Source organism: Acanthaster planci, linkage group LG19 (genome assembly GCF_054643075.1).
Source record: "Acanthaster planci isolate LZ-2023a linkage group LG19, COTS_SCS, whole genome shotgun sequence".
Classification (NCBI taxonomy): domain Eukaryota; kingdom Metazoa; phylum Echinodermata; class Asteroidea; order Valvatida; family Acanthasteridae; genus Acanthaster; species Acanthaster planci.
In genome coordinates, this window is record NC_141795.1 from 8,978,403 (window position 1) to 8,993,891 (window position 15,489).

The 15,489-nt window shown below is 39.4% G+C and overlaps 1 protein-coding gene across 18 annotated transcripts in view; it reads right to left on the reverse strand.

The window, feature by feature from the left end:
* pcdh15 (protocadherin related 15) overlaps positions 1-15,287 on the reverse strand; it is a 71,206-nt gene extending 55,919 nt beyond the window's left edge. For 17 of the 18 annotated variants that reach the window (XM_087149108.1, XM_087149117.1, XM_022245593.2 and 14 more), the window contains exons 1-2: positions 15,108-15,287; positions 6,385-6,670 (exon numbers count right to left, since the gene is read on the reverse strand). In XM_087149108.1, coding sequence (XP_087005234.1) covers positions 6,385-6,481 — 97 coding nt within the window. In that variant the 5' untranslated portion in view covers positions 6,482-6,670; positions 15,108-15,287. Of the gene's footprint in view, positions 1-6,384; positions 6,671-11,612; positions 11,650-15,107 lie in introns of all 18 variants that reach the window. The other variant, XM_087149106.1, reaches the window with a different exon arrangement.
* Positions 15,288-15,489: the final 202 nt, after the last annotated feature.

A 15,489-nucleotide genomic window follows, 5' to 3' on the forward strand; every position in this document is an offset into this window, starting at 1 on the left:
ATTTCCTCATTCTCTTGAAAATTTTAATGCACATCTTCTTGTCAGTTTGGCCTCCCGCCGCTTCCTTGACAGAGTTGAGCTCCCGCATTCCCCCACGTATTTGCATCGTAGTCGGCATGGAGATGGAGGACAGTCTTGGAAGATCAAATTGAAGATGCGGATATCCCGCCGAGGCTGGGACTGTATTCTCTCGGAGGGCTTGGACATGGCCAATTTGGAATGCTGCGATCAAGGAATCCCAGGAATGAGGAGAATCCCTCACAAAAAAAAGAAAAAATTGCTATCCTCAAAATGGGAGACAAATGACACTTAATTGGACATGACAAGGTGAAAAGTGTATTTCATATTGAAGACCTGCTTGGATTAGGTTGATGACTGACTATATGACAATTATTTTGTTGGTTGAACAGTAGTCACCAGTTTGATAACAACATGTAAAATTTATGGCTGTTTAGAATATGTGCAATACAGATAAAACTCTAAGGCTGAGTTCAAGCGGCTTGTTCTCGTATGTTCACGAACAGCTCGATTTGCTGTTCATGGGTCGGCCGCTCGAACGCTGGGAATGTACATTGGGTTATTGGTACTATAGTTATTTGTAGCATGCAAGCAGCATGGAGGCGTCCTTGCAAATTCTTCGAAAGTTAATGTTTGGATAATTGGGCTAACTTCTTTTCCATTAAAAATCATTTCTGTCATGGAAAATTACTGTTAATTTTGGAAAACTTTCCATTGTCTCCAGCTTTGTAAGCCATCTCGATAGTTTTTGCAGCATTTCAAAAATCAAATCTCATGAGTTTTTCCACGTGTTCATGTAAAACCCTGACGAGGAGGTGGTGTGTGAACCTGTTCTGAGAACAGTGTTCTTGGGTCATGTTCCCGCCATTCGAGTGCGAGAACACGAAATTCATGTCAAAAACAGGCCGCCCGAATTTGACCTGATGTACTGCATTACTGTACCGGCATGTAGGAATAGTCCAGAAAATGAAAAGTTGTATTTGTAGTCAGGTTTCTCCGGTGACTTGAACATACGTGTACATGACACTTTTTGGCTCTGTTGAAATAAACACTGATCAGTTAACAAAAACATGAAAAAATTCACTAATCAAAGGCAGTGATCCAGTGAAACTGGCTTGACACAATGACGTTAAAAGCTTGTCCCAAGGATAATCTGCATGCAATGTGCAGGTAGATTGACCTGAAGTGGTTCACTGTCAAACCCGGTCAATGGTAATTTCCAAGAAAGCTCATGTCATTAGAAACACGATTAAAAAAAAAAATTAATGCCGTCCAGGACAAAACCCCTTTGATATAATTTCCCTTTGTAATGACGCAAACGTTCTTGAAAGTACTGTCCCGTGTACAACACAACTAGAGTATGCAATATCCATATTGGCCTCACCATGGAAACCAATAGAACGTATCATTCCATATGCTAATTTATGCATGTGTCCCAGAATAGTCTGACATAAAAGATATTTAATGTCTGTGGTTGTGGTGCAACTGCATGGTTTAGAGTCAACAATGTCCATTTCTCAAGTCTACGAGTACTTTTTTAGCCTCCACGGTTTTCATTAAACATTGAACAATTACAACGTACCCGCATACATGCATCAGTACCATACAGATTCATGTATAAATCATTCTTACATTTATGCCCAAGAAACTGGGATAGAATACATGAAATATGCATGACCCACTTCCTGTCTCCAATGTACTGTACATGTAATCAATTCTTATCAAGATAACTAGTCTTACATGTAAATGCCAATAAGAATATTTACTCAAAAATCAATAATATATGCATGAAATATAAATTGTTATGCCTTACTTCTCATTTTAATTTACCACAGCTAGGCCCAACATACGGTACCGGTACATGTATGTACATGTATACGAACAAGAACCGAAGTGCATGTTCCCAAGTGATGTACCGTGATTAATATTGATCATAGTTATAATTGGCATCCTTTTCCTTATTAAAACTCTTACAGTTTGTAAAGTTACGAAACGTAAGGAGAAAATTAGTTGAATCTTTGAGATTTACATTTCATAATATACAAATAATGAATGTTTCTGAGCGCAAAGTGTGAGAATATTTTGTGAGGTGACTAGATGAAATGTGGATTCCGTGAGGTGAATGTTTTATACAATACCTGTACAAATCCTCAGTCTGTTAGGAGAAAAAAAATGGGTCCCGCTTGCAAATCCACGTCCGTCATTTTGCCAAACAAGTTCATATCCAAAGCACGTGCCACCCACTGGTAGCAACGTGCTACGTTAGAATGGTTTCACTCCCTACACCACAGTGTTTCTCCCTGAAGAAGTACGGGGAATGAGATACGATATGAAACTGGGACGGGATACAGTCGGGAAAAGTTCTATTCAACTGGTATCACTGAATGAACGAATAACTCAATGACATGTGATCAATGATCCACCAATCAGATGACGGATCTAGGTAGGTATTGCATGGTATAATACAGAATATTTCTGGTATTACATTATACATGTAGACTTCAAATACCAAATTCCACGATACAAACCCCATCAAGCCACATCTCCACGCATGCAGTATCCCTTTACTTGTCAATTTTCTTGAAGTAAATAAGAATAAATGCTTCTGAAATGGAGCAATTAGTTAAATACCGGTAGGAGACAGTTGGAATTTCAAAAGGCAATATAACTTTGTGCATCCAAACTACATGTACATGTACAGTATGTCAGAAGGCACTGTTTGGGTTATATGGCTATTTATTCCACATCTCATTTCTGGTGCTGACGACTGTCTATGGAGTTCTTTCTTGTGGAATATCTTCCTCGTTCTACCGATGACAAATCTCATTCTCAAGTGACCAAATCACAACATGAGATTATTGATCAAGTGACATGTACAATGACATATTGCACCATCCGCCCAAGACTCTCTCTGCATATATTTGATGAAGTCAAATCAATAAGCATTAGTGCTACAGGGGGGCATACCACAAACACTTTGCCAGTTAATCTGCCATAATACATGTACATGTACTTAACTAAATGCAAGTTACTGAAAGAAACAGCATACCATTCTTCTATTGAAAAATCTCAAAATCATGATTTTTTCATCCATGGGTACCGGTAATTCCGGAAATTAGGGGTCCAAAAGTGTGATATTTTTGTGTCCCAGTCATGCGTATATCGGACCTTTGTTATTTGACGTGGAAATTTTATGGGAATTAATTTCAAACTGTTACTTTTTGTTTGGCAGGCAATTTGCATCAATTCATCACTCTTGGAAATCAGAAAATGTGTTCTGAACTTACAAAATCATGTCAGATGTGACAGGGACACGAACAAAATGTCCCCCCTCCCAATTTCTGGAATTACCCCTGTATGACCCAGTTACTGGTAGCTTATGTAACATACCAACTACAATGTGCATTTTTCCCTCAGTGTGATCTTGAGAACAACTAAGATCACAGCTTGTGTTGTGTCTGCTGAAAAATTCGTAAAAAAGAAGAAAAAACAACCAAGAAACCCACCTCTTGATTAAATGAAAAGATATACATGTACATCAGTGTACTCTTTTCATTTTTCAAAAAATTGTGGTTTTTCAGCTAAGTCTGTTTCAGCAGAATTGATTAGATTTTTGTATTTTTGAGGTGCTGGAAAGCGTATAACCTGTGAAATAAATGCAGCAAAAGAAAACAAACAAACAGAAATTGATTCCAAAATTTTATTTATTAGGATATTTCAAATTCAACCCCAAACAGACACGTGACCTCCATAAATGCTGCATTTGGGAATGAAGACAGACACAAAAAATACACGAACATGTTCATTTACAAACTACAAAAAATTAGGAGACCTGCACAAAATATCCAGGCCCAAAGAAAGCGAGAGAAAAAAAAAGGCCTTAATTGCTTGCTGTTGATCGCTCCTTTGTGTCCATTCATCTCAACCAAAGTGTACACCTACGCAACCCTACTTTAGAGACTGACGAACATGGTTTGTGATGGAAGACAGGAAATGGGTGGGAGGGATGAGAAGTCAAAGGATGAAAAATACCATCAAGGTTAAAAATTAAAAAAAAAACCCAGGAACATATACACTCGTGCACCGAGAAAGACTGTGATATACCGGTACAAGGGTGGCAACTACTGGTGAAGGGGAAAAAAAAGTCAGGAAACAGCTGATAAAATTTGACATTTGAATGGCAATAAAAAGCACATCTGTAATATACATGTACTGCAAATGGTGGTGGAATTTGATATTTTGCGTACAAAGGAGATCAACATGACAGCAAACAGTGTGAAAGCAGTGAAAAAGCAGGTACTGTACAAATCTCCAACTTCTCCATGAACCTGGTGTTTGCTGTAGATACATGTACATGTAGCGTGATACCATCAACCACATCAAAATGAGCTGGAGAATTGTCAATCTGACTCGATTTGAACCCCAACCCAGCCACTGAGAACCAAATAATGCTTGGGACAGTCTGAAACGCCAGTCTACACATTTTGAGTTTATGCATCAATTTAGTATTAGGTTTTCATCATCATTTGGCCGATTTTATGATGCTTCATGTATCGTACACGTATGCCTTACTCTACAGCACTCATGCAGCTTGCGAGTTGCAGTAGCAATCCTGTGAATTAGCCCTTTTTTAATAAATACTGACACGGCCCCACAGGGCAATCAAATTGCAACAGTCCTTCACTAGACAGAGCAGGCATCAAGGAGGAAGTGACCGAGCCAAGGCCATAACAAACTGACAACAAAATTGTCTTGTGAGTTCATGAATGCTGCCAGTGCTGTTTGTTCTGATGGCAACACCTACCAGTATGGTACATGCACACATGATGTAACCCTTTGTTACAAAACTGGGGACTTCTGTCCAAAATTATATACGCTAGTTTCTTCCTGTTTGGTTTGAAATATCAGCAAGAGCAAAATGCCACCATGGCACGCTTTTGCCACATAATCTTGAGGTCACATCATCTTAAGGTTGTCCTCCTAAGTATACTGTGCATCTCCTCTCATCTGTGATTAATTAAAACAGATGGTCCATTTACTGGTTAACGACACCAGACTATTCCAAACCTTATTAGAATATTACAGAGTGCACTGATGATATCTGGCCGGAATATTCCTTTGGGGACCATGTACATCTACATGTAGTTGCTTGATCATGATCAATACCGGGCTAATCGACAGCATCTCAACTATGGGGTAATTACGCAGGGAAATCTATACATAGCACCAACACATGTAAGCTACCTCAGTTACCACAAAATTAATAAAAAGTGCAGCTGTGTTTGTCATCCAGCACCTAAATGACTGCGTCAGAGATGAGTGGACAATTATGTATGCTAGCTCTGGCCCTTACATTTTTCATCAGAACCACTGTATGGGAGCACAGGTAATTATCAAGAGAACATTGATACATGTACTTGCTTTCCAAAGCTGTACATTCACTGTTTATGCCCCCCCAAAATAAAAATTTTCATTTGCGAGAGTAGGGTGCAATGCCCCCCCCCCACCAAAATAAAAATTTTCATTTGCGAGAGTAGGGTGCAATGGTAGAGGTTACAAACTGTAGCGACATGAGGTTTTGGAAGCCTTTTTCCAAATATTCAAGGATTCCCTTTTGGTTTAATATGACTGTCTCAAAAATAACAAACACATAAGTCCCCCTGGACTTATAGGAATGAATAGGCATCAGGCAAATAGTGGGTCTATTTTTTACACATACATGTTCCTGTACGATTCAAAATTTGTCCAAATGTTACAAAAAAGAAGAAAACAGCCAAAACAAAACTCCCCAAAAAGCAAACAGCCAGAAAACAGAAGGCTATAAAATGCAGGTCAAAGTAGACTGGATCAGCAACGGTAGGCCTACATCAGTGTACATACTCTTGAAGGCAATTACATCCTCTGTCAGTAAAACCATAGTTGAACCGCGGTGTCTGGCTACATATAGTTTGGGTTTATGGTCCACCGCACCGCCAAGCATGGGGACTATATAGCCTCATGGAAAGTTCATTATGGTCAAAAGCCATGCATGTATTAATATTGTCGACCTACATGTACATGTACAGGGAGGACAGGCTACCAGTAATTATAGAAAGTGGTAAATTGAGGTCAGAGAACAGAACGGAGTCTGCTTTATGTGCGCGAGGATAAAAACACAGAGACCACAGGAAATAACATAGAACTTGAATTTATGTCCAAGAAATTTGTGTTGGAGTGATCTAAATTTTCTTATTTCGAATTGGAATTTTTTAAGCAGGGATCAATGACTTTAGATAATGAAGAATGCTTCTTTGCTAAGTGAATTTTACAAATCACTTACAACTAAAATTAAATATTCTTAAAAAAAAAAGTTTCATATATCCATACCTTCACACTGCTGTTGTGTTATCCCCCACAACAATAAGATGAACAGTAGGCATTCCATGAAAGGGTCTCTCCTGTTAATTGTCATGGTTGTGGTCATTATCCGGCTCCCTGCTCAACAAAGTCGCCTCCACAGCGTTCACTGATTGCATCCAGATCTTATGATTTACTGCAAAGTTGAATCATGCCCCTGCAGCTGGACCACGTCATTCTGAGTTGGACAAAGCAATAGTCTGTGATGCGGCAGAAGAGGGCTTTGGGTGGATGGTGTAACGCCCAGCTTGCAACGCTGAAAATGGAAAACAATTAAAAAATCAATTGATCCCTGTGTATCCATGTGTATGTACACACACATGCGTATGTATGCATTAGGCAGTTCCAAGCAAATGGTCAACCTGAAAAAACATGATCAGATTGCCACATTTTATCTCATTTTGGGGCCAATCTTGATACACATACCATATACAAGCTTCTGGAAAACAAAAGGCAATGAGCAAATGAAAATTCTAATTTGGGATAGGACTAAAACCACTGTACTGTCCATTTTCTCTAGCTCCATGACTATTATAAAAATGCCAATTTCATATTCATGCAGAGCCAACATTGAATAGTTCAGTGTAAACTGAGAAAGTCAGCAGCACAGTGAAAAATTTTCCTATTTTAAATATTGAATTTTAAAAGTAATCAATAGGAAAATGCCTTGTGCTCTCTGTAATGCTCCAACAACAGTACCTGCATTTTCGGTCTGTGCTTTACATAAATTACACTTATCTTTACGATCGTTTGGTTTAGAAGTTGAGGGTTCATTTTGAAAAGCAAAACCCTGCTACCGAAACACCCTCTAAACAACACGTGGTGGTCTGACATGTGGGTAGGCTACCAAGGGAATTTTCATATTTCAATGGTTAAAATACATGTTCACACTTCTGAATATTCTAACTCTTCAAAAGGAACAGTTTTGGAATTACACCTATGTAAAACGTGTAGGCTGCGTGATGGCAGCTCGCCTCGGTCAAGTGGTTAAGAATACCTACTGGTACCGTTAACCTGCTACAACGAATGATCACTCTCAAAAAGGGTGGGTGGGAGTGATCAGAGAGGTACATACATGTACGTAATGTATTTTGTAGTTTGAAATAAAAAAGAGAGCAGAGGATGAATTCTCGGTGCTATTGTGTTTCCTTTCCTGCCCAAAGTGTTAAAAAAAACCAAAAAAAAACCCCCAGAAAATTACAGAAAAAGGCAGCTCTGTGGTGTACATGCATCACAAAACAGCATTTTCATAATTATGTGCAACGCAGGTACACCAGGGTACACTATCAGTTTCCTCCCAGTCACTTCTGAGGGCATCAACATGGTGTCACATTACTGAACGGCCTCCATTAACAAAGCCATTAAGCTGTATACAACCTGAAAAGAACCTGACCAAACAACCTGAAGGCAGGGATGGGAAAGCTGGGCTCAATGAAGCAAGCACATCGACTGAAGGGTGCAGCCACCAGGTTTGACCACATTATAAAGCTCGCAATCCGCATCAAAATTGCTGAGCTCGAGAAGTATTTTGGTCAAATTTCTAAGTAGAAGCTTACCCAACAGTAATAAAGCTTACACATTATGTGACAAATGATCTCCTGAAAGTACAGTGTATACAACATTCCATTGCAAGAATCTCAAATCGACTGCCATCCTTTCATGCTCTTATGGAACTGTACCCTTGCGGGGGGCATAAATCTCCTTGATTCTATTTCTACATGTATGCTTACATACATGTGAGAGTACCAGCTGTTACTTGCCTTTCTCCAAATACAAAGTACACCATGTGTAACTTTAGGAATGGGACTATATTCATGTAAATCTTTGCAAAAAAAAAAATGCTGAAAAAGAATTTCGTTGACAAAGTGTATTTACTTGAGTAGCTAAAACTTTGGTCAATGCCAGTACCTTGCACGCCGAAATGCTACAAATAACCTACGAAGTGCAATGACTGCAAAAGTATCCCCAGTGAGGCTCAATTCAAACTACTATAATTAAGCATTGAAGGGAAACAAGTCACACAGAAATTTAGTGAACAGTCCCTGCCATGAACGAGAAGAGATCGGGTGACCTGGATGGAAGATTTTCCTTGGCCTTGCCAAATATTGATGTTGGGTGTCTCCCTAAAGTCTACCAATTAGCCACAGAAATGGCCTTCACAGTTTGATCAACCAAAAGAGGGGCCTTCTGAATGCACTGTTTGCAGCATGGCTATATGGACGGTACTTAATTGTCGGCTCTTTCGTTAGCTCAACTTCATTAACATTTTACAATGGGCGCAAGGTGGCAACAGGTTGGAACGGTGAGGCCAGCTGCAAAATTCATGACTTGATACACACCCAATGAGACTGGTCGGACAAATTTTCATTGTTTTTTGAAGTACATGTAACTGCTTCAGAATCTTCCTTGAAAAATCTTTTTTAGGACATGCCATCACTTTCTGATATGCTGCTGCAGAGAAAACCTAACGATGTACATGAACATGTACGGAATTCTTCCTTTCTGTACAAGTTCTTTCCCTCTTCCTTATCTTTGGAGTGCTGCATAAATCAACTCAAGTTACAATGCACCTTGCATCAAGGTAAAGCAGAGTAACCAAAAGTGCAATAAAATACCTTTTAAGTTCTAAGGCGCTTATGAATGAAACAGACTGTAATTCAATCGCTTTTAAATGCATTTTAAATTTATACATTCTTGTTTTTTTCATAAGCACCGATATCTCTATAGCACATGCATGTCAAGTCAAACTTGTCCAGAGAGTTACTGTATCATGATCAGTCATCAGTCATCAAGTGAGCCTGAAATTAAGGCGATGAAGAAAAATGAAAAGGTTGCTTCACGAGGAAGTCTGACACAAGAGTGTTCACTGATCCTGACATTGCCCAGATCTGAGCTGACCAATGGATCAATGTTAGCGACATCATTTATCTTCACACTAACTGTACTTCCCACTCTGTCTGTACCAGTGCATGCAGGAAAGCGATCAGCTTCCACAACAAATGCTTCCTCCCAATTATCAATACAGAGCGCAGGTGGTGCTCCCTGTTTCCCTTTGATAATGTGCCTCCCGCCAAAGCTGCTCTGAGCAATTACAATACGTGTGCATTGTGTACATCAGAGCTGAGCAATTTCAGATCAATTGGAAAATATGGACCCAAAGGAAATTATAAGCCCGGTAGCATTTAACAGACTTTTTAAAATGCAGAATTGAATTATACAGAAAGGAAGACTTCAAAATTTGAAATATCACAGGGCATGACCTGAACATTGAGTAACAAATCTATTTGTACCGCTACATGTGTGCGTTGCAATTTCCTGAGGACAAGTATGTACAATGTTGTGATGACACACCGGTATGCACACATGTACATATGAATTTAAAATTTACACTGATGTGAATCACCCTGTATGGGTAACCATCAACTCCTGTACAAACGTCAGTGATGGTTGACATGCTGGGTTGACATGCTGGACTGACAGACTGACAAAATTGACGAGATAATTCTGTACAAACAGCAAAAGTCGAACAAGGACTTTTTTCATTTCTGTCTTGATGCTCAAGGATGAAGGCCCCATAATGGGAGCTAAACAAACTCCGGTGAAAATCTATAGAAGTAATCTGTTTGATTACTATCCTTGAAACAAAAACTTCACAAATTCCCTGAAGTCAGAAATTTGCTTAATTTTTTTTAATATGACTCCAGCTTTTCTACCGCAGCATTTGCCACTGATGCAGACATCTTCCTTTCCTTATCAAATTTCAGTGACGCATGCACTGAACATTCGCATGTACATCACAAAGACCTTCCACAAGTGCTGTTCAAAGGAAATTTTAGGGCTTCTAAAGCAGCTGCTGCTTTCAAATAAAAAAAACAAACGAACCAGGTACCATCCATCAGAGGTCCCCCCCGTGCAATGAAACATTCTCATGAATTGTATCACACACACACACACACTGGTGTCGAGACCGTTGAAAAACTGTTTGAAAAGGGCTTGTGCCAATTCAATAAATGTACACATTCACCGGTACGTGTACTGAAGCTGGCTTTTGTCAGGGCGAGTACTAAGCAGTGGGGAGCAGCGCATGGCATTTAATGCACCAGCTGTGATTTTACAATTTCTTTTTTGAAAGCAAAGATGTTTAATTTAATTTCACCAGTCCCGCGGAGCAACAGTGTCATTACCGACTACATTCAGGATTTAATGAAATATTGAGCAGTATGAGCACAGCCAGAGGTGTTGTCAGGGATAGGTTGGGGAAGGGAGGGGCAAGAGAGAGGCACTCCGACTCCCCTAAAAATGAAAACAAAAAGAGAAGAAAAACCGAGAGAAAAAGGAAAGAAATGGGCATAAACTCATCAGTTTGGGCCTGCCCTACCCTGGGAAAACTTTCCAACGATCACGCCCACATGAGTACAGCTGCAAGCAACAGCCAGCAGACAGGTACGGTGAACTCTGAGTACCTCCGTGGCAAATTGCTTTTTGCTATGGTCCATAACCTGACCAATGTTTACCCTGCAAATATGTGTAAATTCTTACACCACCAATTTTGAGACACGATTCACACATGTATAGGAAATTGTCACACGACCGACTCACTCATACAGAGTCACAAACCAGTACTGCTGTTCACAGCACCTTGTCTCATTCACACTGCTGGCCCTCTCCTAGGCCTTTTTACTGGGGACCATCCTCAATCCTCCAAAATCCTCAGATTTCCGACATTAAAATATTGCTTTCAGCCTCAATCCTCCACAATCCTCCGATATTTTGTACTGTACCGGTACAAATTAAGAGTTGCTCACGGCCTCAATCCTCCAAAATCCTCCAATTGAAAAAAAAAAAAACGACAAAAATCAGCCTGCTGGGGAAGGGGGGGAGGCTGATACTTTCTGAACTGACAAGGTGTTTCTCAGTTACATTCAGTGGACTGTAATCACTGCCTTTATGGGAGGCAAGGGTGAGATAGGACAAAGGGAAAGGGGTGGGTTTAAAGCATGGAGGTAGAAATACCTCCATGGTTTAAGGGATTTTCAAACAGGAACTTGGGTCAGTGCCAATATTCGCCCAAACTTATTGAAAAATCACTGCTGACAAATCCAGTTGACTTTTCCATTTAGGTGCTAAGAAACTGAATAAGAAGTCTTTGTAATACTGCAATTTACAAAAGAAAGGTATAAATTCCACGTGATACTTACCTCAGTGTAAGTGGTACTGCACCTTCCACTGGCTTTGCTGTGTAAACAGTAAATATACCCTTGGGGTAAGTTCAAGGACAAGCAAGTTGGGGAGTGCACACTAGTGTTTAACAACGGAAGTATGGTACAGTGTGAAGGAACTGTGCATACCATGTAAAGTCAAACAACCTGCAATGGTATACTCATGGAGGAGGGATTGTCTGCATACCCACACCGACGCACATGTACAGTACGTGTACAGTATATGCATTATTTGATAAAATCAAACTTCCTCCATGATAAAATATATCTTAACAGGCCATACAAATCATTTGAAATCATACATTGCACACCCCCCAGCAGTCCTCCATAATCATCTTTCAGCCTCAATTCTCCACAAGCCTTTTAAAAAGAAATCACCATCCAGCCTCAATCCTCCAAAATCCTTGTCCAAAAAATCACCATTCAGCCTCAATCCTCCAAAATCCTTGTCCAAAAAATTACCATTCAGCCTCAATCCTCCAAAATCCTTGTCCAAAAAATTACCATTCAGCCTCAATCCTCCAAAATTCTCCAGTACACTACATACCATTTAGCATCAGTCCTCCAAAATCCTCCAATGTTCAAATTATCATTCATCCCGAATCTTCCAAAATCCTCCAAAACCACCCGGAGGATTTTGGAGGATTGAGGAGGGTTAGTTTATGGTTATCAGATTTGCAACCCCCCCCCAAACAAAATTTTCCAAGAAGGCCATGCACTGAAAACAGTTCCATATAATTGTAGGTGTGCATGTGAGGTCTGTTCACACTAAAAGATACACCTGTGTGACACTCAATGGCAAATTTCCTACCTAACAATTTTGCCATATCTTCATTGTTTCTGAATGTTACCAGAGGAATGTGAAGATAACTTGAGCAGTATGTAAGTTATGGAAACTTATTCTTGAAGATATAATGTTTGTGACTTATGGACAGACACTTTGTTTCTTAAATATAAAATTTCCAATGTAAATTCAAAATATGATTGATGCAAGTAATTACCTGCAACGTATTTAATACCTTTTTTTTTTAGTTTACTTTTAGAAACTTTTATAATCAATTCCAGTGTGTATGACACTGAAATGTATTTCAAGAATACAAGGTAAAGTTGACAGACATCACGTTTGTCACATGGACAGTAATAACATGTCTCATGGACAGACATTTTTTGGTGTTTAAATTAGAGAATAAAATCAGAATAGATCACACGCCAAACTTGTTTGTTTTCAGTTTTCAAAATCATATTTATTGAAAAGACTGTTAAACTTCAGCTTAAATGAACACTATGTAAGTTTTCTCAAACAATGAGTTACGTTTGTTTATACATGGACAGATTTAATGTTTGTCACATATCACAACCTGGGACAGACAGTCTTCTCACTTTTCAACAGAATGAACCAACTTTTTCCAATGGATTGTTTATTATATTATTTCATTTGGTTTTGTAATAAGTATGCACTCATAAGATAAGTCTTTTAAGATTTTTACATTTAGAAGGAAAAAAATACTTGTGATAAACTCTACAAAAGAGGGTACAGACATCTGAAATTCCTAAAATTGAGTCTTAGTTTTGTTTCTGATAGAAAAAAAAACAAATATGATTTAAAGTATTAATTTTGAAACTTTTCTCAGGAAGATTTCTATAGATTTTTGAAGTTATCTGCTCAAGGAATGGCAAAGTCAGCCTGTTTCATGTTTGTCACTCTGTGGACAGACACCGTGACATGTTATTCGTGAATTACATGTAGCTTTCTTTAAATTCCTGTTTAATATAACTTGAACAAATAACAAGCCATAGATTTTGACACATTTCTTCAATGTTATTCCTGTAGTACCTATGTTGTAACAGATTAATTGGTTTTCTCCATGAGAGTGGTATTTTACCGTGGATAATCTTAAAAACGTGAGTTGACATAGTTATATGCTAGTCCCACCAGAGCCCCTAACATACAAGTAAGCTGGACAGTTTCATCAAAAGTGATTATTTTAACAACTAACAAGCCAATCCTATTAAACTGTGTAAACTAGGGCCTATACATCTCTTCAATTCAGTGTTAACTTCGATAATTTCTTGACTCTCATCAGTGCTTAAGGGAGAGATAATTTGGTTGTGTGCAAATGTATGCATTAGTGAGGACAGACCTGTAGACTAAGGAAATGTAATTAATTTTCCTCTGCAGCGGTTTATCAGCCATCAGAAAGCAATATTGTGTCATGACAAGTCAACTTTAGCCGGGAAAGTATGGAAGCATTAACTTAGAAAATACTTACAATTTTTCAAACCAGTCTCAGAGGGTTTTTGCACAGCATTATCAAGTGATGTCCACGTATGGGACTCTTTCCTAGATGAACGAGTGCTAGCCTAATAGTTACTGCATGCAGCTCCTAATGCGATGATGCTGGATTGAATCCAGGGGCCATAACCACATGGGGGGGTCCTACCCAAAAAGCCGCAATATAATGAGAGATGCTCACTGCATATGTTCAGTTAGGCCTACTACGCCTGGTGCAAAAGCAAAACCACATTCGAGATCAGGTCACGATCCAATGTTCACTGCAGGCTTTGGTAAACATAATGGTAACAGGCCTTCAAGCTTGCAGCCTACTGTGTCAAAATTGCCCATTCAGTTTTTAAAAACATTCCACACCTGTTACTCTCCAAATTGGAAAGATTTTACTTTGAAATTGTCCCACCAGAATTGGTCGGGAACACCAAAATCGTTGAAAATAACTTATCAGCTGTGTTCAGAGTTATATAAATGCTGGGTACAATGTCATTTCCTGATTTATTTCAGTAAAACTAGTGAAAAATTGGGCAGAAAGTACTAGTAGGCCTGCCTATCATCATTTTGAGTCATCATACAGTACCAAGAACACCTGAACACAGAAAATTCAGTCATAAAATTGAAGATTGTGCCAAGCATTCATAAGCCTTATTGCTAACTAGGCTAATACAGCACGGCTGATTTTGCACAACTGTGGAAAGGCATTGTGGGAAAGGAAAAGGGCAAGGTTTGCCCCTTTTTCCTTCCAACGATGCCTTTGTACTATTGTGCAATCACTCTTGCAGTATTAGCAGAAAGGCTTATGCAAATTTGAACTTTAGGCTAGGACTGGACATGCTGGATACTTTATTTGAAGGTTTTGCGGCGCAAAACTGATCTTGATACCCTCGGTACTAAAGTAAAAATCCTTCCTCCAATTTTTTTTATTGAAGCGGCAAATGTATCCAACCATGGACTGCATCCAGGGCCAAATCCCTCCAACTAAAGTATGGGGCTGGTCATTACACCATAGAGCAAGGACACAATGAGCCCTGTTACAGACTTTTAGTAGGCCTAGCAAATTTCAGCCTCAGCTACAGAGAAAAGTCAGCCGTCAGAAAGCAAAAACACGTCCAGTAATGTTACTCTTTAATCTCGACTGTGAGCGATACACACACAAACATAAGTGAAAGAAAAATACAGACACTTACCTCCTATGTTGGAATATTCAAGGTGTAGTGGAGGAAAAAAATCTGTCAAGAAATTTTGAGAAACGTCAAATTTAACTTCTGCAAGCGGGCCAGCAATTTCCACGCGCATTCCCTCTCGTGTGCGCAGTCCGTTTATAAATGATGCTGTTTACCCGCGGCAGCTAGCCGGCACAGCCGGCCTAGCGATACCGCGCGCTAGCTGGCTAGCTGCGCTAGCTAGCTGCGTGCGTGGGTCAGCTGCGCATGCGCTCGAAGCTAGTTTACTGACCAAACTTTTTGCCAAGAGAAAGCTGGAGAGGGCGCGCGCTATTGCGAGTGGTTAATTTCATTGTGATTTCGTAAAAATGCATGTTTTATGTACAAACCAATGTAACATTGAGGC